Genomic DNA, 26,025 nt, shown 5'->3' on the forward strand with positions numbered 1-26,025 from the left:
TTGCACGCAGCAAAGCAAGATTTGCAGGTGCTGTTTTCTTGCTGCTGGCAAATGCAGCCGTGGAGACCACTGTTTTTTGCAGCAGTGTTCCAGTGTCCTATTAATTGTTCTGTCGGTGTTGAGAGGAGGTTGGGGACGAGGCATGGCAACTTCCTGATGCCATCTTCCTGATTGTGGGCAGCAGCCACAATCAGCAATCTTATCTAGGTAGTCATCCATGGATGTTCAGCTCAGCCCTTCTCCAGCCTTTCCAATGATTTCGAATGTCCCCAGTTCCCCCTAACGAATCCCTTTCTGACTAGGAGTAACTAGCTGAGTGCTGCAATGAAATCCTGACTGAGAGATTTGTAAACTCTTTGCGGGCAGGAACCCTTGATATAAATAAATGACCTTGCATTTTAATGTAGGGAAGCAGAAGGATAAACAAATGAATAAGTGAAAAGTTTTAATAAGATGGTGATGCGTAAAAAATAAAGCTGGTTAATGGGGAGTGCAGGAGATGAGCGCAGCTGTCTTGCCGTTTTAATCTGATAGGTCAGAGAAGGCTTCTCTACTAGGGTGACTTTTGACCTGCCTCTCTGTTAGGTCAATTGTGTGCAAGGCCCTGATGGAGTTACTGTGTTAAAATGCAATGATTCAATTACTCCATTACTTAGATACCCTTTAAGTGACGCTACGGTTGTCCATCTCCCCGCTATTGAATTGTTTACCCACAGTAAGCATGGCGGGAAGAGCTTCGATCCGACCCTTGAACGCTCAATAAAAATGGCGACAGCACTTCCTGTACTTGCCCTCAACAAAGATGGTGTCAACACTTCCTGTTTAGGGTTTTCGCCATTAACAAAGATGGTGCTTATGGGGCAGGTTCCCTAACAGTCAGGATTCCGGTTGCAGTTTTTCTCCCCCGCCCCAAAGATACGTGGTTGCAGACGTAAGTAACAGGAATCCATCTTTCTTTGAAAGTCCTGCATTGTAGCGTCTGCGACCTGGGCCCTGCGGGGGCTTCCCCGCCCTGCTAACTTGCTCCGCATTTCCGATCCGGGCCAAGGCTGGGTGGCTGCGGCAGTGCCGGAGGCCCGCTCTCCCCTTGGTCCGCTCTTAAGTTCATTCCCAGCACTCCCTCTTTAGCGGGTCGAGTTGCCGCAGAAACCGCCCGTAGTCTTCCTGTTTGATACAAGGGTTTCAGCGGCCGAAGCAGAGACTTTAAAAAAGGTTCCCAATGGGCGCTCACAGCCAAACGTGAACACCTCCCCTCCTCACCTGTCACCTCCTGAACTTTACAGGGTTGCGAGGGGGAGTGTGGGATCGGGTGTCGCCTAGCCGTGGTCGTACTGCCCGGGTGTGTCTGAAGCCCCATCTGTCATCCCTGCCTGCCTTCCCGGTCACTTAACCTTCACTGCCTTACACACAACCAAGCCACAGCACACTGGTGCAGGGGTGGTGGAACTGCACCTTCAAATCGTGCCTGGCTACTGACCAGTGCTGGGGTGTGAGCTTTTTTTGAAAGAAAAAAAATCCCATAAAATGTCCCATGCATGTGTGGCCACGACAGTGTTGTGCTGGAGATTCGGAATTCTTAGTGGGAAGGAATGGAGTCTGTGACTGTATATTGTGTAAAGTTTATTGTAGACTGGGCACAAACAACAATTTTCTTAAAGGTGATCGTGTAGAGGACTTTTAGCGAAAAAAGCCTTAAATTCTGAACCTGCTGATTTCTGTCCTGCACTCCTATTACTGATCAGGTTTTGCAAATACTTGTGATCAAAAAAAGGGCACCTGTGTCCACCTTGGCAGTTCCTGCCTTGGTGGTGGTGGTGGTGGTGGTGCAGGTCTGATAAGGGCAATATGAAAATAAAACCACCATTTCTTCTCCAGCATGTTAAAATTAGTGCTGCTCTGTAATCTTCAGATAAAAATTGCTTTTTCAGAAGGGTCTCTGACCCACTTTTTTTTTTTTCTTTTTCCAAATTTCTTTATTGAACGAGGAATTGAGCTGGGACCCCATTGTGTGAAAAGCAGAAACAGAAAAGATGATTCATCTTCATTGTTGTTCATTATGTTAGGAAACATTCAAAATTAACCTGGCTTGGATTAACCAGTGAATTAAATACCATGACCTGGCAGTCTGCTATGGTTTAAAGATGTGCTTGACCTGAAGGAACTTACATTGCAGTGACACTGTCTTTAGGGCCACATCAACATGTCTGTAATTTGAGCTGTGATTTTGGCTCTTTCCAGGGAGAAATGGAGGCCAGAGACAAACAAGTACTCCGCTCACTTCGCCTGGAGCTGGGTGCAGAGGTATTGGTGGAGGGACTGGTTCTTCAGTACCTCTACCAGGAAGGAATCTTGACGGAAAACCATATTCAAGAAATCAATGCTCAAACCACAGGCCTCCGGAAAACAATGCTCCTGCTGGATATCCTACCTTCCAGGGGCCCTAAAGCATTTGATACATTCCTAGATTCCCTACAGGAGTTTCCCTGGGTCAGGGAGAAGCTGAAGAAGGCAAGGGAAGAGGCCATGACCGACCTGCCTGCAGGTAGGCCTCAGAAAGATCACTTTGAACCAGCTCCAAAATGTTGTAACTATGCTCTTTGCTTTTTTGTTTGCTTATTTGTTTGTTTGTTTTTGAGACAGAGTCTCGCTCTGTTGCCCAGGCTGGAGTGCAATGGTGTGATCTCGGCTCACTGCAACTTCTGCTTCCTGGGTTCAAGCAATTCACTTGCCTCAGCCTCCCGAGTTGCTGGGAATACAGGCATTCGCCACCATGCCCTGCTAAGTTTTGTATTTTTAGTAGAGATGGGGTTTCATCATGTTGGCCAGGCTGGTCTCGAACTCCGTACCTCAGGTGATCCACCCACCTCTGCCTCCCAAAGTGCTGGGATTACAGACGTGAGCCACCACACCTAGCCAGAACTATGCCCTTTGGATTTGAAGTTGGGATGTAAGGCAGGACAAGGGTCAATGGTTGATGAAAGTGGGTAAGGATTTGGGACTGAAGGGACATGATGTTGGAGGAATAGGATCAGGAGGTGGCATTAGGAAGTGCAGGGAAGGAAGAATGAACCGTGACTGGGAGGTGAGGGAGGGAGCTCAGAGAATGCATTTAGAAATGCTTCCAGGAAACCTGGCATGTCACTTGGGAAGCGTGTTCTCATCAGAGAGCCAGGTCATATCTCAGCCGTTGGCATCAGGAGCCATTTGGAAAGTGCAGATGGGAAAGCAGGCATTCGGCCTACTGACAACTGATTTGTGAGGTGCCAGAGCTACCAGCTGGAAAAGGTCAGATTCATGGAGGAGGAGACAGCCTCTAGGAAGGCATGCCCTGCACCTGTCCCCTGGGCTGTCCTGTGTGGCCAAAGGGGATTATTTTGAAGGCTGACTTAGTTTGTTTTTAAAGGTTATTCGTTTAAAGTGTCCTTTTTAGTTTAGCTTTGTTCAGACACTGGAGTATTTAATTTTGCAAAGAGCAATAGTTTGGGGAGGGTCTCAGTTTAATTTGAAGGAGAATTGGAAGCTGGAGAAGAGAGAAACAGTTCTGGTTCTGTTAGCCTGGCTTGTAGCAGGAAGAAGATGTGATATGGAAACACTTGCTTCTTCTTAACCTCCCTTGACTCTGTTTTACAAAGATAGAGGGGCAGAGAACTGAACTGGCAAAAATTAAAAATTGAAAAAAAAAAAGTAATTGAAAGTTGGCTTGCAAATTTTTAACAAAGTTAGAGAATCAAGGTTCTCTGGGGTTTCAGATAAGAGTGATAGAACTATTCCGGTTCAGTGGGCCCCAGACTTCGTGGTTGCTATTTTTAAAATACTGGTTAAAAAAAATGAATACTGATGATAAGACCACTTTTACTATTTTTGCTCCATGGACCTCATATTTTGACATATGTCTGAATACCTGATCAGCATGACATAGCCAGCTAACTTTAGGAAGACCTGGTAAGATCCCAGTGGAAAAAGCAAAAGTATTTTCATTCCTAGTCTGGGCTCGTTACAGGTAAATGTATCTTTAGGCTTTTTGAAATATTAGACAGCTGGCTTTTGAGGACCACTGGAATTCACTGCTTGGATTGTCCTTACAAAATTAAATACTCCACATGTCTGAACAAAATGTATCTAGATGTTTTTATGACTTTATTGAAAGCAGAATAGATAACATAGAGTTGGAGAAATGTTAAAAAATTATTGGTGTTTTCCTGATATTTGACTTAGAGGTTTCTGCTGGCATCATATAGTTGGAAACAACAAAACAGGTGAACTGAAAGCCTTTCACTATCAAAATACTGAATTTAATTTTATGGTCATTTTGGGTGATACAGATCATGCTGTTGTATGTCATTCGTAGAGGTATAATACCATTTTTTTTTTTTTTGAGACGGGGTTTCACTCTTGTTGCCCAGGCTGGAGTGCAATGGCGCGATCTCGGCTCTCTGCAACCTCTGCCTCCCGGGTTTAAGCAATTCTTCTGCCTCAGCCTCCTGAGTAGCTGGGATTACAGGCATGTGCCACCATGCCCGGCTAATTTTGTATTTTTAGTAGAGATGGGGTTTCTCCATGTTGGTCAGGCTGGTCTCAAACTCCTGACCTCAGGTGATCCGCCCACCTCAGCCTCCCAAAGTGCTGGGATTACAGGCGTGAGCCACCATGCTCGGCCATAACCCCATTATTTCTTCAGATTCATTCAGAGAGTTAGAAAGAATTAAGGCATTTTTTACAAAATGATGAGAGTTACAGAGAAGCTGAGGAAAAATAGCTTTTTAAAAAAGCAAACAGAATGAAGCAGTACATAATGGGAAAAAAATTGAGCATATCTGTGTAGAAGTTTAGAAAAATAAGGTTTTTCTCAAGATTTGTTAATTCTGTAGAAGGTTGGCTCTGGAACAAATTCGTACAGTCATCTTAATTGTTTTACTTTTTACTGAGTAACACTGCTATTGAAAAAAACATTCTGAAATGAGGGTTTGATTTATATATGTCTTTGAATACCTTCCGCGGTGACAATCACATAAACTCTCTTAAAAAAGACTTGTATTTATTAAATATTGACTATTTTGAATAATATTACAAAATATAAGTAAGATATGGAGAATAATGGTACAGCGAACACCCGTCTCCTCATCACTGAGTTTAAGAAAAATAATATTACGATTGCCTTTAAAAACCCCGGGCACTCCTTCCCAATCTTGTCTCATTCCCAACCCCCACTCAGTGAAAAGCCCTGAATTGGGGGTTTATCATTCATTCACTTCTTCACTTTATAGTTTCCTATCTCCTAAAAATCACTTTTAAAATCTTCATATGTTTTTGAAAATCCTGTATACCATAAGTTCTAGAGGTGTGTGTGTGTGTATATGTATATATGTATATATAGAGAGATATATATGTTTTTTATGTGTTGGGGAAGGAAAGGGTGGAAGTAATGGAAGAAATGATGCATTTAAACTTGATAGTTAACACCTTCTCTTGTTTCAGACCTTAAAATATTTTTTACATGTTTAAAGTAATTTAATTGGTGGCAATATTTTAATTCTAAAATTAAATTGGGATTTACTGAATTGGAAACCTAGGTTTTGTTATTTTGTAAATCCTGGGAAGAGTATCAGAGTTGAAATCCCTTCAATTTAACGTCCCTATAAAAAAGAAATCCAGAACCTACTGCCTAAGACCTCGGTGCTTCTCCAGTGTTGTAATTGAGTAATTTTAGTAAGATTTAAAATAGTCCACTTAAATTTTTGTAAAGATATCTTTGAGTTTTGAGGATCTAGACTATAGGAGAATGTGTGTACACATTAACCTCTTAATGTATGTACATATTAAACTCTTCTTACTTTTCCTCATTTTGATCATACTTATTAATTAATTTGTATGGATTCAGTAGTCTCTTGGGAGGCCTTGAGAACAAATGGGAAGGAATGGCCTTTTTTTTTAGCGAAGACGTTGATCCTTCTCTAAGAATGAACTGATTTTATCTTATTAAGGTTTTCTTGTGTTGGTCTTCCCAGAGATGCTTGGTTTCCCCTTTATTGGTTTGTTGTTTTAATTTTTGTTGTTTCACTTGTAAATTTTGAGCTGTCTCAGAGGCTTTATTTTGGTGATTGATCCTGGTTAGTTGCTTTTTACTTACGTGCTGGATGTAATTTTTTTAGAGAATTGAGCTGTATCTTGTTCTTCTCTACTCTTCTGAACCCCACCCCCATCAAATGTCAAAACATACAAAAACACCCTAAACCTTTTGATTCTCTCAGAATCTGCCTCTGTGACTAGTCTCCCAATCTCTGTTAGGAGAAAAAAAAAGGTTTAAGTTGTAAAAGTTGTTAATGGATCATTGGTTTTGTGTTTTTCTCACCCTGTGAGGACTCTTACCTTTTAAAAGAGGAATTCTGGTGATAAAATGACTTAATCCACCTTGGCACTGTGGAGAGAACACTTCATGGTTTGTCTCTCTGGCCAAGGTCACATACTAGACATTAGATCAGCTGGAAATCCTCTCTGGGCTCCTGTCAGGTCATTTAGGAGATAGGGACAGTGCTGTGTCTGGGTGAAGGCAGCCTGTGCCTGCCTGCCTGGCTTCTCACTGCTCATGGGGCCTGTCGGCACTGACAAGCTCCCTCCAGTGCCTGAGCTAATCTGGATCTGGAAAGGAGGTTGATGGCAGCCCAGCCTCCCCTCCTGGTGGGACTCAGCGTAAATCACGGTGGGAGTGACTCCTGGGCCACAGGACCCCCTCCCTGTTCCACTGTGTTGGCCCTGGCTGTGGGTCTGGGTGTCTGCCATGATTCTCTGCCTTTTGCCCCAGTCTTCCATTAAGCTTGGGAGTGTTTTTGTTTTTCTCTCCTCCGTTGGTTTGATTCATGCTTTATGTATTCTTAGCCATGGCGAGAGTGAAGAACAGAACTCTGGGAACACAGCTCAGTGCCTCTGGCATCAGCATTGGATGTCTCAACTCTTGAGCCTGTTGGAATGGCTGTCCCTAAGCTGACACTTGCTTCAACCTTCTCTGGGCTTGATCTTGTCCTCCCCATAGACTCTGTGCCCTGGACTCCCTGGCTGCTCTTACAGCAGCAGTGCGCAGGACTGGCTAGTCCATTTCCCCTCTACCTGTGGGCTCCAGGGCTCTGCCTGCCCCTTGTGGCACCAGCCTTGAGTGACAACACAGAACCACACCTGCCGCCCTCCTGAGATACATTCTAGCTCTGAGTTGCATACTTGGATGCATCTAAAGTCACTGAGCTCTTAATGGCAGATATTTTAGATATTGTGATGGGTTTATTAGAGAGGTTTCTAGCTTGGGATTCTTTTCATAGGTTCCTCCAATCATACCACGTAATTGACCTTGCTCTGCATGTAAGTTCAGTGTTGGTCTCAGTGTATCTAGCTTGCAGTCTATCCATGTGCTTCCACTGTGGCTGAGTAGTGTTTGCCTAGTGGCGTCCTGTGTGCTAGAGTGAGAACAGTGGTTCAGCATCCATAGCAAGACACTTCCCTCTGGTAAAGGGAGAGTCTGCAGAGGGCCCAGGTTTCTGTGTATACCCAGCCTGATTTTCATATACTTCCTAAGGACCTACTGAATGCCAGGTACTGGGTATATAAAGACAAATGGAGGATCTCCAGATCAGCTGAGGGCATTCATGCGTTCATCCAGCAAATATTTGCTGAGTGTTGACCATGTGCTAAACCAGAGGTCCCCAACCTTTTTGGCATCAGGGACTGGTTTTGTGGAAGACAATTTTTCAACCAACGGGAGAGTTGGGGGGAATGATGGTTTCGGGATGAAACTGTTCCACCTTAGATTATTACCAGGCGTTAGATTCTCATAAGGAGTGCGCGACCTAGATCCCTGGCATGCGCAGTTCACAATAGGTTCATGCTCCTATGAGAGTCTAATGCCGCTGCTGATCCAACAGGAGGAGGAGCTCAGGTGGTAATCCTCGCTTGCCTGCCACTTACCTCCTGCTCTGCGATCCGGTTCCTAATAGGCCACGGACCGGTATGGGAGTTGGGGACCCCTGGGCAAGACAGTAGGTGCTGGAGATATAACAGTAAACAAAACAGAGCCCTTATTTTCATGGAGTTCAATGTATTCTAGTAGCGGGAGGGGATAAGGGCAGGGACAGATAATAAGCAAATGAATAAATAACATTTGGTGGTGAAGAGTGCTATGAAGAGAAGCGGTATGTGTGGTGGTGGTGGGGGTGGTCAGGGAAAGCCTCTCTGATGAGGGGACACTGAGCAGAGAACTGAGTTTGGCTGCAGAGTTGATACAGGAAGGAGAGCTTTCAGATAGAGGGGACCACAAATACACAGGAAGTCGAGTGGGAGCCACAGGTGACAATGTGGCTAATACCTTCCTCCCTGGGATGAATCACATTCCACATCAGCAGAGGCTCAGTGGCTACCTTTTTTTTTTGCTCTCAACATGTGAGATGTGTGTGCAGCCGTGATCTTGGGTGGCTCGTAGCATGACTTTAGTTGATATGTGGATGTGGGATTAAGTAATATTGAATTACATGATGAGAAAGTTTTTTCCTTTCTATTTCTGTTTCAGTTCAGTAAGAGTGATAGGAGGTCCTCGTGCTTAAAGCCTTCTGTGGGCAACAGTATTTAGCTAGAATCTGGTTGTATTGCTTTTTTTTGTGTCAACTTAATGGGTTCCTTCCATTTATGGCAAGCAAAACTTTTCTATTTACGAAGTTCCTTTTAAAAATACATGACTTTTAGAGACTAGAATTGTGGTTATTAGGGACTGGGAAGGGTATGAGGGAGGCAGGGATGGGGAGGTTGGTTAATGGATACAAAATTACAGCTAGATGGGTGGAATAAGTTCTAATGTCCTAGCACTGTAGGGTGAATATGGTTAACAGGAATTTATTATGTGTTTTCAAAATGCTAGAAGAGAGGATTTTGAATATTCCCAACACAAAGAAAGAATAAATGTTTGACATGATGGATATACTGATTGCCCTTATTTGATCATTACACATTGTATGCATGTATTGAAATATTACCCTGTATCCCATAAATATATACAATTTTTATGTATCAACCAAAAATAAAAAGAAAAATGTTCATAGGAATATTGAATAGGAAATAAGATTGAAAGTATACGAAATTATTTAGGAAAAAACCATTACTTACATTTAAGTAGAAATGTGTCAACATAAAGGAGACTATAAAAAAATAGGCCAGGCACAGTGGCTCACTCCTGTAATCCCAGTATTTTGGGAGGCCGAGGAGGGCAGATCACCTGAGGTCAGGAGTTTGAGACCAGCCTGGCCAACATGGTGAAACCCCCATCTCTACTTAAAATACAAAAATTAGCCAGGCGTGGTGGCAGGCGCCTGGAATCCCAGCTATTCGGGAGGCTGAGGCAGGAGAATCGCTTGAACCTGGCAGGTGGAGGTTGTAGTGAGCTGAGATCGCGCCATTGCACTCCAGCCTGGGGGACAAGAGCGAAACTTCGTCTAAAAAACGAAAACAAAACCAACGGAAATAATGGTTGGGTGTAGTGGCTCATGCCTATAATCCGTACACTTTGGGAGGCTGAGGCGGGTGAATCACTTGAGGTCAGGAGTTTGAGACCAGCCTGGCCAACATGGTGAAACCCCATTTTTACTAAAAATACAAAAAATTAACCGGGTGTGGTGGCAGGCATCTGTAATCCTAGCTAGTCGGGAGGCTGAGGCAGGAGAATTGCTTGAACTCAGGAGGTGGAGGTTGCAGTGAGCCGAGATTGTGCCACTGCACTCCAGCCTGGGCAACAGTGAGACTCCATCCCAAAAAAAAAAAAAAAAAAAAAAAGAAAATAATAATGGTGTGAGGATGTGGCCAACAGTTGCTTTTCATTATATATTTTTTTAATTTAAAAAGAAAGACAGGCATTTGGGGGAGGAGCCATCACCTGGCTGGCATAGTTAAAGCAGGAAGGCTCCAGTTCTAGTATAGATAGTAGATAGAGCTGTTTTCATGATGCTTCACAGTTTTGCTCTTTCAATTTATGCCCAGTGACAGGAATTAGTTAAATTAACTAGAATTTCAAAATTCGTAAGTTCTCTAAATTTTAAACACATTTACTTGCTAGTGAAACAAAGTCAGCAAGATGGAGCCATATCCTGGTATTATGAATTTTAGAACTGGGTGGGACTCACAGATCATCTAATTTTTCTCTGAGAAAACAGAGGCCTAGGGAGATTAAGTCAACTTGCCCGTGATCACACAGCTAGTTAATGTAATTTATTACTGGGATTAGAATCCAGGCTTTGCAACTCTTGATTTAGGACTTTTTCTGCTGCGCAATCTTGGCTTCCCACTGAGTTTGAAATGGAATTGTATTATGCTGCAGTGTTAATAATTGAAAGAGGCTTTTTAAAAATTGTACTAATGCATTTTTTTTTCATTTTAAGAGGAGAATTTCCAAGGGCCTTTAGAGGTATGCTGGAATGAGATTTCACTAAAATATTTTATTTTTATGAATGCTAATTTTAATCATTTAAAAGGAAATGATGATCGTTCAGTACTGCATTTTATCAGAATATTTTTTTCTTCCTACCTCTGCAAGGCTGACATAAAGGAAAAGCGGAAGACTTTCATTGAGTATTTATGGGACTGATGAAATAATGCATCTGTTGGCAGCTAATTGCAGGTCTTTCTAGGAATAGCAAACATGTGACAGGTCTTGCCCCAGCAGAGATGCCTCCATTTCACTTTAAAACATGGATTTGGTATTCTTTTCACTTAGAAATTCTGGCTATGCCTTTTTTTCTCCCTTCTGTGGATGTATAGACCGTTCGGCTGCATCAGACACTGTATTGAACATCAGGGTTGATTTAACTCAGTGTTGCTCAGCTGTGGCTATGCTTTGGAATCACCTGGGGAGCTTTTACAAAACTACTGATGCCCAGGCTCTACTCCAGGTGAATCCATTACACAATCTCTGGAGGGTGGGTTCTGGGCAATGGGATGTTAAAGGCACACACGGGCATGCCCATGTGTAAGTCAGGCACACGTACAAATGCTTCCCGAGGTCATCTTAAATTGCAGCCAGGGTTGAGAACCTTGAGCTCTGACCAGCTGGTTAGGAGCGTGCCTCCTTCCTCACTCACTGCTTCCAAGTCCTGGCTTCCCAAAGCTGTGTACTTGCTTGAAGCATTGTTCTTATTTTCAGGTAGCACCAGATGGAAGGGTGGTAGGAATCAGGGTGTAGAGGGATATTAGTTCGCAAATCCTTTTATTCCTTGAATTTCCTGAGCATTGTTGCTCAAGAATGTTCCAGAATCTCAGACCCCATACAGGGGGTGATACTGCTACCAACATTAAAATCCGTTAGGGCTCTATGGGGATATATAGGCTACACACATGAGGCAACAATTGGAGGAGTTTGAATTGCTAGTGAATTTGAATTTGGGAATTATTTTTATTGCTATTCACATTGTTTGGTACAGTCATTACAAACTACATGCAGTACCTTGTGCTCTGTAGATCAGGTTATGTCCAAATGGAGACAGAATCTCCTGCTGAAGAACGAGTTGGATGCTCCTCTCAGTTAAAAAGTGAGCTGAAGATGGCTCGAGGATGGAAGAGAGAAGGAGAGACAAATGGCTAGTTGGGAAGAGTGGGACTGGCTTAGTCTGTCAGACTGGCTGTCTGTCTGCTCATGGTCTTTATTCATAATTAAAAATGAATTTCAGGCCAGGTGCATTGGCTCACGCCTGTTAATTCCAACAGTTTGGGAGACCAAGGTGGGAGGATCACATGAGGTCAGGAGTTCAAGACCAGCCTGGGCAACATGGCAAAACCCCGTTTCTACTAAAAATACAAAAAGTAGCTGGGCATGGTGGCACACACCTGTCATCCCAGCTTCTTGGGTGGCTGAGGCACAAGAATCACTTGAACCCAGGAGGCAGAGGTTGCAATGAGTCGAGAGCACACTCCATCGTGGGTGACAGAGTGAGACCCTGTCTCAAAAAAAAAAAAAAAAAAAGCAAAAGCAGTCTTTTGTGTCTCACAAAGAACTTCAGATAACATCAGTAAAATAATCATAATAGCTAGTGGGGACTTACTGTCTGCCAGCTATATTCTAAGTCCTTTGTGTTTATTAATTCATTTAATCCTGACAATAACTTGATGAGGGAGGTGGTATTATTACCCTTTTGAACAGATGCGAAAATGTAAGCACAGAGATAGATGTTAAATAACTTACTTAAAGTCACACAACATAAAGTCAAATTTCACTTCAAGGCCTACTGATTCATATCTTATAAAACCACTTTCTCGGCATTCAGTTTTCTCCTCTTCCTAATTCTGATAACCTGTGGCTGCTCCAGAGCCCATCACCCTCATTCTTCTTCAGAAACTCCCCCACTTCCAGTTTCTTCCAGACACACAGCCTCAGGAGGCTTTCTCTTTCTTGCCTCTTGTCCTAAGGCTGATTCCTGGTTGGTATCTCTCTCTTGTATCTCTCATTTTATACTTTTTTTTTTTTTTTTTTTTTGGTTGGGGGAAGGCTAGGGTCTAATGGAAGACCATACGGTGGGGAGGGGTCACAGAACAGAGCCCCTGAATCTCTCCCATTTCAACTTGCTACTTTGAGAGTAAAAAAAAGACTAAATCTCCTTGACTGTGATCAGGAGATAGTGTGTTGGCTCCCCTGATACTGGAATCCAGTCCCAGTTTTGCAGCTCTTAAATCTTGCTATCTAAAGCCCTCAGTTCCAATAACCAGCTTTTCTGGTGGTGCAGCTTCAGAGTTTCACCAAATGCTTAGCAAGGTAGTGTTCTCTTTTTATGGGTATAGTTCAAACTTGTAGGCTGCTGTTATAGCTAGCTGTGGGAATGTTTGCTTTACGTAATGTTAATAGGCAGCTGTGTTTATGCTTGTTCCTCAGTTTAAGCAGTAAGGAGTGTATACATATGATTCTTTGAGGGCATTTCCCCCAGACTAAGAAAAAGAAAAAAAGGTATGTTGTGTTTTTTCAAACAGTAAATTTTAATTGAAAAGGAATGTAGTTTCTAGAAGAAGTTTGGGGCAGGTTTTACTCCTAGGCTTTATTTTGTTAATGTTATGAAAGAAACTTTAACTCCTTCTAAGAAGTGCCAAGTTGACAATTCCTGGAAATGTTCATGTTCTATTTATGCTCAGCACCATAGCAGACAGGGTGGCAATACCATTACCAAAATAATACCGCCGAGATGTACTAAGTGACAAATGAGAGGCTTCTGGTTTTATAACCTAAATACAAGACTTTAAAAGCATCTCCCAATTCTACCATTTGTTGATAAGGTCTGTGGGTGCTGAGTAGTAATGGTGAAGTTGCTGTGGAGAATTATAGATCAAGTAGAGCGTATCTGCAGTGACTTGTCCCGTTGCTAGAACTACAGAAGGTTAGAGCTGGAAGGGATCTTAGAAACACTTTATAGATGAGGAAACGAAGGGATATCCAAGTCTAACAGCATGCATATGGGTTCTTCTGTTCAAATAGTAGAACTTCGTGTAACATAAAAATAGAAATTTCTCTGAAATATATTGGGTAGTTCACAACTCTGAAGGAATGATAAAGGTTTCAGGGCTTAATAAGGGCAGGAATGAGGCAACAGTGGGGGATCTCAGGCCATCAGATGGTCATCTTCAATCAAGTTTCTACACTGTACCTTCCTTCCAGATTCAGACTATTGGCCAAACTTGGGTCATGAGCCCTTCCTCTAGGACACCAGAATCACCTGAAGTGGGGAAAGGAAGTTCCAAAAGAAAGAGGTGAAAGCTGATTGAAGCAAGAGTTGTCTACTGTGCCATCCTCCTTCTTTTTGGATTGAATAGGTCTCACGCCCATGGGCCTGGAAAACAAATGATAGCCCTTTAAGGGAGGAGGATGCTTTACCTCTTCTTCATACAGCAAGGCCCAGGTTGAGGGCCAAAGGTGGTAGATAAAACGCTGGAAAGCAGTTTTGGAGCAGCATAGGTCTCCTTAAACTTTTCCAAAATCAGAATGTATTGGGGGAGAAAAATGGATTGAGAATGTAGATGTAAAGAGGAGGTTTAGAAAGAGAATTTGAATTGGGTACTGGCCTAAGGGCTTTAGATATATAAACTCACTTTATTATCATAATAGCCCTTTGAAGTAGGCACTACTGTTATCATTTGCATTTCACAGATGAGGAGACTAAGGTGTTAGATAAATTGCTCAAGGTCACACAGCTTGGCAGTAGCAGAGCTGAGGTTCAAACACTGACAGTCTGGCTCACAGTCTGTGCTTCTAATCACTAGGGTCCTGTCTCTATCAGTCTCCTACCAGTTCTTAGATCTGATTGGAGTCACATGGCTTAGATGACCTGACCTGGGCTAGCTGCAGCTTCTTTATTTTCTGACCCTTGCTTGCCTCAGGTCTCACACATAGCCGGCATTTTCATTATGTGTATGTCAGTCTCTTTTTTAACAGTTACCAAATTTAAAAAAAAACAAAAGAAAATGAAATATGTTTTCTAAGAAATATGATTAGGTAAAATAAAGGTTTTGAATGTGATTGATCTGGACATTTTTGTTCATTTAGTTTTTAAACATATCTCTTCCCTTTCAATCTCTTTATTATTAATTAGTCATGTGCTACGGGCAAACGTGACTTTTCAGGCCTTTCGTATTTGTTTGAGCCCTTTTATTCCATCATGTGCCAGTCACAATTCATTCAGGAGACAGAAACCACACAGTAATTTAAATAGGGAAAACTTAATATAAAGAATTTTCTTTTCTTTTCTTTTTTTTGAGACAGAGTTTTACTCTCATCCCCCATGCTGGGGTGCAATGGCGCGATCCTGGCTCACTGCAACCTCCGCCTCCCGGGTTCAAGCAATTCTCCTGCCTCAGCCTTCCCAAGTAGCTGGGATTACAGGTGCCCGCCACCATGCCTGGCTAATTTTTATTTTTTTAGTAGAGACAGGGTTTCACCATGTTGGCCAGGCTGGTCTCGAACTCCTGACCTCAGGCGATCTGCCCGCCTTGGCCTCCCAAAGTGCTGGGATTACAGGCATGAGCCACCGTGCCTGGCCAATATAAAGAATTTTTAACTGGTGAAAAGCAAACCATGGTTAACCACTAAATGGGGTAAAAGAGGTCTCTAAGTAATACAGGAATGGCAGAAGCTACTTTTTCTGAGGTTGAAAGGTAGTGCAGGATACAGTCACTAAGAATGTGGAAGAGGGCCCTCCCCACCTCTAAGGCTGAGATTCAGACTTCGGTGGAGTTGAAGTGACTGTCACACTAGCTGGTCTGTAAGAGCAGCCTACCTGGTAGCTAACTTCAAGAAAATCCAGAGAAATAATTGCATGAAGTCAGAAAAATAATAAATGACCAAAATGAGAAATTTTGAAATTATTTAAAAAAATCAAATAGAAATTCTGGAGCTGAATTAGGAAAAATAACTAATGCATGTGGGCTTAATACCTAGGTGATGGGTTGATAGGTGCAGCAAACCATCATGGCACACATTTACCTATGTAACAAACCTGTATATCCTGCACATGTAGTCCAGGACTTAAAGTAAAAATTAAAATTAAATTCTGGAGCTGAAATAAAAATTAATGGACTGAAAAATGCAATAGAGAATATCAACAGCAGAATTGATCAAGCAGAAGAAAGAATCTGTAAACTTGAAGACATTATTTAAAATTACAGTTGGAGGAGAAAAAGAATGAAAAGGAATGAAGAAAGCTTATGGGATTTATGAGACAGCATCAAAAGAACAAACATTTGAGTAATAGGAGTTAAGGCAGAGGAAGAGAGATAAAGTGGTAGAAAGCTGTTTTAAAGAAATATTAGCAGGAAACTTTCCAAATCTGGGGAAAGATATAATATCCAGGTACAGGAAGGTCAAAGTCTCTAATTAGATTCAATCCAAACAAGACTACACTAAGCCATATTATAATTAAACTGTCAAAAATCAAAGACAGAAGACCCTGACAGCAGCAAGAGAAAAGAAGCAAATAACATATAAGACAATTTCAATAAGCCTAGTAGTACATTTCTCAGCAGAAACTTTATAGGCCAGGAGAGAGTAGGATGATATGTTCAAAATGTTGATGGAAAAAAAAAATTGCTAACAATGAATAGTGTAGCCGGCAAAACCGTTCTTTAGAAGTGAAGGAGAGAATGATACTTTCCCAGATAAAGCTGAGAAAGTTTATCACCACCACACCTGTTTTTACAAGAAATGCTAGTGGAGTCTTCAAGTGGAAAGAAATGGAAGGTTAATAATAACATGGAAACGTATGAAAGTATAAAACTTACATAGTAAAATTCGGAATCTCCAATACTGTAATGGTTACAATACTGTAACCTCAGAATGTAATGTAATGGTAAATCATTTACATCTTTAGTTTGAAGGTTAAAAGATGAAACTATTAAAATGGACATAACAACTTATAAAGTATATACAAAACAAAAAGACATAAATTGTGCCATCAAAAACTAAAATATGGGGGTGATGGTGGAGTAAAGTGTAGAATTTTTGTATGTGATCAAAATTGAGTTGTTATCAGCTTAAAATAACTGGCTATTTATAAAATGTTTTTGTAAGCTTCATGGTAACCACAAAACAAAAACCTATGGTATATACACAAAAAATAAAAGGTAAGGGACCAAAGGATATCACTAGAGAAAATTACCTAATCACACTGGAAGACAGCCAGAGGAAGGAGAGAACAAAGCATCTACAAAGCAACCAGGAAACAGTTAACGAAATGGCAGAAGCAAGACCTTATCATTAATTACCTTGAATGTAAATGGATTAAATTCTCCAGTTAAAAGACAGGGTGTCTGAATGGGTTTTATAAAAAGCACAAGACCCAACTATATGCCACCCACAAAAGATTCACTTCCTTTTTAAGAACACATATAGAGTGAAAATTAATGAGTAGAAAAAGATTTTCCATGCAAATGGAAACCAAAAGAGAGTAGGAGTGGCTATACTTATGTCAGACCAAGTAGATTTTAAGTCAAAAATTGTCAAAAGAGACAAAGAAGGTCATTATGTAATAATAAGGGGGTCAATTCATTAAGAAGGTATAATAGCTGTAAATATATAGGCACCAATCACTGGAGCACCTAAATATATAAATCAAATATTAATAGATCTGAAAGGGGAGACAGACTAGAATATAATAATAGTAGAGAACTTTAATACCCCACTTTCAGTAATGGACAGGTTACCCAGATAAAAAAAGTAATAAAGAAACAGTGGATTTAAACTACACTTTAGACCAAATGGACCTAACAGACATTTACAGAACATTCCATCCAATGGTATCAAGAATACATATTTTGATTAGCTTAGTAATGTATAAGGATATTGAGTCAGTAATACAAATTCTCCCATTAATGAAAAGCCCAGAACCTGATGGCTTCATTGCTGAATTCTGCCAAACATTTAAAGAACAAATACCAATCTTTCTCAAACTCTTCTGCAAAATTGAAGAAGAGGAAATACTTCCAAGCTTATTTTGTAAGGCCAGAATTTACTTTGATATCAAAGCCAGATAAGGATACAAGAATAGAAAATTACAGACCAATATTCTTGATCAACATAGGTGCAAAAATTGTCAACAAAATACCAGCAAACTGAATTTAACAGCACAGTAAAAGAATCATTCACTGTGATCAAAGGATGCAAGGATGGTTTAACATACACAAATCAATAAATATGACATACCACATTAACAGAATAAAGGACAAAAACTATAAGATCATCTCAATAGATGCAGAAAAAGCTTTCGACAAATGTCAACATCCCTTCATTATAAAATCTCTCAACAAATTAGGTATAGAAGGAATATACTTCAACACAAAAAAGGTTATATGGGACAGACACGTAGCTAACTTCATACTCAACAGTGGAAAACTGAAAGCTTTTTCTTTTAAGATCAGGAACAAGAGAAGGATGCCCACTCTCACCACTCTTACTCAACATAATACTGGAGGTTCTGGCCAGAATAATTAGGCAAGATAAAGAAATAAAAGGTATCTAGATTAGAAAGAAAGAAGTTAAATTATCCCTGTTTGCAGGTGACATGATCTTAAATATAGGAAACCCTAAAGACTCTACCAAAAAACTATTAGAACTAATAAATTTAGTAAAGTTGCAGTATACAAAATTAACATAAAAATCAGTAGTGTTTCTGTACACAAACAGCAAACTATTTGAAAAAGAGATCAAGGAAACAATCCCATTTTCAATAGCTACCAAAAGAAAAATACTTAGGAATACTTAACCAAGGACGTGAAAAACCTGTATAATGAAAACTGTTAAAACATTGATGAAAGAAACTGAAGAAGACACAAATAAATGGGAGGAAACCTCATGTTCATGGATTGAAAGAATTAATACTGTTAAAATGTCCATACTACCCAAAGTGATTTATAGATTCAGTGCAATGACTATCAAAATTCCAGTGACATATTTTATAGAAATAGAAAAAACAATTCTGAAATTTATATGGAACCACAAAAGACCCTGAATTGCCAAAGCAGTCTTGAGCAAAGAAGAACAAAACTGGAGGCATCATACTACCTTCTCTGACTTCAAAATATGCTACAAAGCTATACTAGTCAGAACAGCATGGTGTTGGCATAAAAACAGACACATAGACCAATGGAACAGAATAGATAGTCCAGAAATGAATTCACACATTTATGGTCAGTTGATTTTCAACAAAGGTGCCAATAAGACACACTGGAGAAAGGACAGTCTTTTCAATAAATGGTGTTGGAACAACTGGATATGCAGAAGAATTTAGACCCTCATCTCACACCATGTATAAAAATAAACTCAAAATGGATTAAAGACTTAAACATAAGACCGAAATTATGAAACTACTAGAAGAAAATCTAGGGGAAATGCTCTATGACATTGGTCTGGGCAATGGATTTTTTGGATATGACCCCAAAAGCACAGGCAACAAATACAATAGACAAATGGGATAAACAAAAGCTTCTGCACAGGAAACAACAGAGTAAAGAAGTAACCTATGGAATGGGAGAAATTATTTGCAAACCATATATATGATAAGGAGTTAATGTCCAAAATACACCAGGAACTGTAAAAACTCAATAGCAAGAAAACAACCCAATTAAAAAATGGGCGGCCAGCGCAGTGGTTCATGCGTGTAATCCCAGCACTTTGGGAGGCCGAGGCGGGTGGATCGTCTGAGGTCAAGAGTTCAAGAGCAGCCTGGCCAACATGGTGAGACCCTGTCTCTACTAATAATACAAAAATTAGCCAGGCGTGGTGGCACTCGCCTGTATTCCCAGCTACTTGGGAGGCTGAGGCAGGAGAATCACTTGAAACCAGGAGGCAGAAGTTGCAGTGAGCCAAGATTGAGATTGTGCCACTGCACTCCAGCCTTGGTAACAAGAGCGAAACTCCATCTCAAAATAAATAAATAAATGGGCAAAGGATGGGAACAGACATTTCTCAAAAGACATACAAATGGCCAACAGATATATGAAAAAATGATCAACATCGCAAATCACCAGGGAAATGGAAATTAAAATTATAATGAGATATCACCTCATACCTATTAGAATTCTAGGTGCTTATTAAAAATATGAAAGGTAACAAGTACTGGCAAGGATGTGGAGAAAATGGAACCTTTGCATACTTGGTGAGAATGTGAATCAGTATAGCCATTATGGAAAACAGTATGGAGGTTCCTCAAAAAATTTAAAATAGAAATCTGTGTCTTAGCAATCCCACTACTGGGTATATATCCAGAAGAAGTGGAGTCAGTATATCAAAGAGATAGCTACACTTTCATGTTCACTGCAGCATTATTTACAATAGCCAAGATACAGAATCAACCTGTGTGTCCATCAACAGATGAATGGATAAAGAAAATATAGCATATATACATAATGAAATACTATTCAGTTTTTAAAAAGAAATACCGTCATTTGTGACAACATGGATGAACCTAGGTGATATTATGCAAAGTGAAACAAGGCACAAAAGGACAGATACCATATAATCTCACTTATATGTAGAATCTAAAAAAATTGAACTCACGGAAGCAGAGAGTAGAATGGTAGATACCAGAGGCTGGAGGAGATGTGACTGGGGAGATGTTGGTCACAGAATGCAAAGGTTAGTTAGACAGGAGAAATAAGTTCAAGAGATCTATTGTGCAACATGATGACTATAATTAACAACCTACAGTTGGCCCTTTGTATCTATGGATTCAACCAACCACAAATAGAAAATATTTGAAAAAAAAAAACCACAATAAAAAATAACAATTCAGCAATAAAAAAGAATACAAGTGAAAATATAGTAGGACAACCATTTACATAGCACTTACCTTGTATTAGGTATTATAAGTAATCTAGAGATTATTTAAAATATATGGGAGGATGTATGCAGGTTATATGGAAATACTATTACCATTTTATATCAGGGACTTAAGCATCCATGGATTTTGGTATCTTGGGTGGTAGTGGGGGCCTGTAGTCCCCCTGCAGATACTGACAAATGACTGTAGACTGTATTGCATTCTTGAAAATCACCTGAGTAAATCTGACATGTTTTCTTCACAAAAAATGATAAGTATATGAGGTAATGCATATTTTAATTATCTCTATTTAGCCATCCTGCAATGACCATCCTGCTATGGTCCCAATGTCTCCCAGAATTCAACTTAATCCCCATTGTGGTGGTATTAAGGGGTGGTAATAGGGGGTGGTATTAAGGGGTGAAATAATTAAGTCATAGGGGCTTTACCCTTATGAATAGATTAGTGCCTGACTAAAGGGCTGGAGGGAACTCGCTTAGGCTCTTGTTGCCCTTTGGCATTCTGCTGCGGGAGGACACAGTGTTAACCTCTTCTGCCACGTGAAGATGCAGCAAGACTGCCCTCACCAGACACCAAATGCTTGATCTTGCACCTTTATCTTGGACTTCCAGCCTCCAAAACTGTGAGAAGTAAATTTCTATTGTTTATAAATTACCCAATCTGTGATATTTTGTTATAGCAGCAAAAATGGACTGCCAGTGTTCGTATTTCAAAACATCATGTTATACACGATAAACGTGTACAATTTTTATTTGTCAGTAAAATAATAAGTTAATTTAAAAAAGAGATAGCCAGTGTTTATAATAAATGAATCATCTTAACATTTGAGTTTTTGCTGTAGGGGAGGAAAAATCTTTTTTCCTCATTCATTCTAGGTTCATGACTGAGGCCCTTATAACAAAGGACAGATAAACAAGAGCAAGCATAGAAATTTATTTAATATAAATTTTACATGACACAGGAACTTTTATAAGGGAGTGAAGACCCAAAGAGATGGTTAAACTTGTGTATTTTTATGCTAGGTTTGATGGCATGTGGATGGTTGTGGGGAAATGGGATTGGAAAAAGAATATGAGCTCTAATGATAATGAACTAGGGTAAACTTTGCTAGGGCTAGGTGTTCCTATTCTCTCTGTGATCTGCATCTTCTGAAATAAGGATGCTCCTTTCCTCTGGGGATAGGGGAGGCATTGCACATGAGAGTCACCTTACCTGTTTCAGGGGAAGGTCAGAAAATCCTTTCTAGGGTTTACAACCTGCTTTAAGGGAGAATCGGGAGAATTGTGGGAGCTGAGGGGAGGTCAGAGTGACCTGCCTGCTTATGCTGTCTTCTCAGATTCCAAGTGCCATATCTTGGGCCAGTGTGTCTTGAATCCCATCATTACCGTTGGAAATTCTGTTTCAGAAGCCCACTCTCTGCTAAACTCCAGTTACTTCTAGAACTGGACACTGCTGCTGAAATCTGGAATTTCTTATGTGATGCCAAAAAAAGGAGAAAATTTAGAAGATTACGAGGATGTGTGTGTTTAACAAAGTATATATACTTTTTTCTTCAGAGAGTAAAACCTCTGAATCAACTTGAAGTAGTCTTTTCAAATTGTTATCAAGGCATGCTGCTATTTCAACTATTAGAGAGATAGCACCGGACTTAAAAGATCTTCTCTAAATGACTCTTCAGGAACTAGGAAGAGCGTTTTTCACTCTGCTGTTTAAAGTATTTTGTTTGTCTTTCTATGAGTATACTGTTTCAAAGTGTTTCACTAGATTATAACCTGATTTTTTTCAGTGTCTTCTGTTTGTATGCTTTTAAGTTTCTAAATCTTTTCTCTTCATTGTTTTTCCCCAAATTGTTGGACTCTGAGTAAGCTTCTGCCAGTGTCATTTTAAAATATATTTATATCCTTCAGATGCTAAAAATAGTTTGTGCACTTTTAAATGGTTGAAAAAGATTGATTAAATGGTTGAAAAAGAAGATTACATGATGTTTGAAAATCACATGAAATGCACATTTCAATGTCTATAAATAAAGTTTTATTGGAACACAGCCATGCTTATTTGTTAACATGTTGTCTCTGGCTGCTTTCACAATACACCAGCAGGGCAGAGTCAGGTAGCTACAACAGAGACCTTATGGTCCACAAAACCTAAAATATTTACTATCTGGCCCTTTACAGAAAAAGCCTACCACCCCTGGTATAGAGTGAGAAAGGCCAGAAACCAGAAAAAAAACCTGTGGCTTTTCCCAAAAAAGCTTTGGTTTTTTTCTTATGACCGGAATCAGCTTTATTTGCCTTTCTTTACTTGGTGCCTAACTGAGTGCTGGATTAAAGCAAATGCTTAGTTCTAAAATTGTTTTGAGAGTCAAAACTGGGGAGGCCTTTCTTCAGGGTAAACTTTTCCTATGAATATATATCATTATCTTTGCCATTTTTTTGAGTTAGATTTTGCCAGAAGAGATTTGTCATACCAGGGCCATTGAAGCTTTTCTTTCATTTCTAAAATTGTACATAAGAGAAAAAGAATTAGGTAAACCAAACAGATAAAACCCTTTTGTGCTCTGCACATTCACACGAGGATTTAGTTTCAGCTTATCCTGTGTATTTACTCATGGTTTAGTCTCAAGATTTTTAAGTATTGGCATGATGAGATAATGTTAGCATTTGAATACTAACCACAGAAAGCATTAAGCAAGGTCTGCAGTCATGAAGCATTTGCCTTTTGTTCCCATCCATTAGGTATTTAATGTATTTTTTACATCCCCCCACCTTGTCTTTGTTTTCACCTCCTTTGAAGGAAATCTTTTGTCATTGAGACTCAAACATTCTGATGAGTAATGCTAAGCCAGGGTATGAATTTCTTCCCATTCCCTGAGATAGCCATTGTACTATTAATATTTCTGTCTGTTGTTTAGAAGTGTAGCCTGTATTAGGTTCTCAATCCCCTAAGGAATTTAACATTTTAAGTGCTCATAGAGTGCTGTGGGCTCTAAAAGGTATCAAAAGCATTCCATCAGAAATAGAAGCTAGAGAGCCCTTGTCCTTCAAGGAGTTTGAAGTCTGTATGGTAAGAGAGGGGTAACATGCATACGAATTCTGAACATGTACTAGCAGCCTACAAAGTGAATGGAATTTCAGCAGAGCATGCAGCATGAAGGAGCGATCTCAGCGGGGAAGGGAATAAAGTAGGGAGTGCTTCGAAGGTGAATCTGGGTTTTATGGAAGGTAGAGTCATTGGTTCCAGGGGAAGAAGCCAGTCCAGATGGAGGAGATGCCAAGTACTTCCCTGACATCTCAGGATGCCTTGCTAGAACATTAAACCCAGCATGTTGCAGATGGAATGAGTTTTTCTCACTAAATCTAGTTCCTGCTCCTGCCCTCAGTATTTCCATCAATGTCGTGGTTTTCTGAGTTACGCACCTGCCGCTTACTTTAGGCTTTTATTGCTTCTCCAAACTACTTTGTAACTGGTTTGCCTGTACAGAGAAGCTGCCAGATTTGTCTTCCAAAGCTTTCTTCCTATCACTGTGACCCCTGCACACCATTCCAGCATCCATTGTGCCATTCGCTGGAGAACTGCTCTTCCGCATGCTAGCCAAATTTGACTTCCTTCAGTTTTTTTTTTTCTTTTGAGACGGAGTCTGGCTCTGTCACCCAGGCTGGAGTGCAGTGGCTCGATCTCTGCTCAGTACAAGCTCCGCCTCCCGGGTTCACGCCATTCTCCTGCCTCAGCCTCCCGAGTAGCTGGGACGACAGGCGCCCACCACCACGCCCGGCTAATTTTTTGTATTTTTAGTAGAGACGGGGTTTCACCGTGTTAGCCAGGCTGATCTCGATCTCCTGACTTCGTGATCCGCCCGCCTCGGTCTCCCAAAGTGCTTGGATTACAGGTGTGAGCCACCGCATCCGGTCCAGTTTGTTTTTTAATGTGCTGTGCTGTTGGGTTTTGTTTGTTTGATTTTTGTTTTGCCTGAGTGTCTTTGCCTACAGTGTGAATGTTTTTACTTCTCTCTTTGCCACGTTAACTCCAGTTCCTCCTTTGGGCTTTAGCTTAGGTGTTTTTTCAGGAAGCCTTCCCATACCTTCTGTGTTGGATTACGTCCTCTCTCATGCGCTTCTGAGCATCTTGCACCTCCTATTTGGTGTGCTTCTCTATAACAGGTTGTAACTTCCAGAGGGCAGGGACCTAGTGCTATTGGACAAATGGTAAGTGCTCAAATAAAAGATGTTGTTTTTTTCTTAAAATATATTTAAATTTTCCTCATTGTCTACAAAATTAATTTCAGACATTTTTAAATTCATTTCAGACCTTCTGTAGTATGGCCCGACCTTATCTATATTAATTATTGAATTAGATTTGGCAACATTTAACAGAAAACCCAAATGACAGTGATTTTAACAAGATGGAAGATTTTTCCCTTCTCCTCCTCTTCCTCCTGTTTCTCCTCCATATCCTTCTCTCTCTCTGTCTCTGTGACACACACACACACACACACACACACACAATCTGTAAGTAGTCTCCAGGGCTGTGGGCTGGTGTGACTGCTCCACAGTTACCAGAGGCCAAGGCTTCTTCTCTCTTTATGCTTTGCCATCCTTGGCACGTGATTTCCATTCTCAAGATTCCCTCACGGTCCTAACTGGCTGCTGGAGCCCCAGGCCATCTTGTCCCTTGTGGGAATAGTGCTAGCAGAGTAGAAGGGAGACTCAGAGAGAGGAAGACAAAAAGGAAGCTAACATGAAAAAGACATTTTCGTCAAATGCTAGTTCTTTGAACTTCTGGGAAGAAAAGAGTTTCTAGGAGACCACAACTTTTTACTGCTTTGAAGATTCCAAATTCCTGAGAATATGATTCAGTTAGTGAGTAACATTCTCTATGCTGGCAAAGGAGGAAATTACCTGGATCTGGACCTATCTTTGGAGGATGAGAGAGGAGCTGTTATCTCTCCCCCACTGGTACAATGATGTTGTAATGTCTTTTCAGTAGGCATTTGCCTGAGCTCTTTTTTTTGGACTATAATTTCCCCCCACCCCACTTTCTCTAATCTCTGCTTCTCAAAATCTTATCTATTCTTCAGAGCCTAATTCCTTTCTTTTCCCAGAAGCTTTTCCACGTTCTCCTCATCTGGGATTTTTTTTTTTCTTTGAACCTCCACAGATTTTTGTGATGATCTTTCTCCATGTTTTAACATAGTTACCGGTAAACTTATCTAACTCTTCCCTAGCTCCCTCTCACCATCGAATGCCATCCCCTTGAGTTAAGTCAGGGACTATGCCTTGTTCACATCTGCTGCAGCCATCACAGAACCTTTAACAAAGTAGGTTCTTAAATCTTAAATGAGTGCATGCTGTGAGGGAAGGAAAGCAAATAGACTTTTTGGCTCAAATAAAGAATTGATGTGTTTAGAAGACAGGTAAAGAGAAAAGGGACGAGTTGTCGGATGATCTTGATATCTAGGCTTTGAATCTGGGCTTGGCAGGGTAGGTGCATGAGCCCCGAATATAAGGGAGCTGGCCTAGGAAGAGAAAAAAACCATCACTTCAACTCCTGTCTTCCAGGGTGTTGACTTCATTAACTGCCCCACATCCACCAGATTTCCCCAGATCTTAGTTGACATAGAGACATTCATTCTGTTTCTCACCTTAAGAAAATCCATCCTGAGTTAGCTTCAGTTGGTGCTGCTGCTAGGCCTGATGGTGAT

The 26,025-nt window shown here is 40.6% G+C and overlaps 1 protein-coding gene across 6 annotated transcripts in view; it reads left to right on the top strand.

Annotated features, from left to right (window-relative positions):
- Nucleotides 1-704: 704 nt before the first annotated feature.
- CRADD (CASP2 and RIPK1 domain containing adaptor with death domain) overlaps nucleotides 705-26,025 on the top strand; it is a 367,800-nt gene continuing 342,479 nt past the window's right edge. The window contains exons 1-2 of one of the 6 annotated variants that reach the window (XM_055357407.2): nucleotides 705-931; nucleotides 2,239-2,542. In XM_055357407.2, coding sequence (XP_055213382.1) covers nucleotides 2,245-2,542 — 298 coding nt within the window. In that variant the 5' untranslated portion in view covers nucleotides 705-931; nucleotides 2,239-2,244. The remainder of the gene's footprint in view (nucleotides 932-2,238; nucleotides 2,543-26,025) is intronic. The other 5 variants (XM_019039442.3, XM_031001105.3, XM_063694215.1 and 2 more) reach the window with 5 other exon arrangements.

The sequence above is a fragment of the Gorilla gorilla genome, chromosome 10 (assembly GCF_029281585.2).
Source record: "Gorilla gorilla gorilla isolate KB3781 chromosome 10, NHGRI_mGorGor1-v2.1_pri, whole genome shotgun sequence".
In the NCBI taxonomy this organism is placed as follows: domain Eukaryota; kingdom Metazoa; phylum Chordata; class Mammalia; order Primates; family Hominidae; genus Gorilla; species Gorilla gorilla.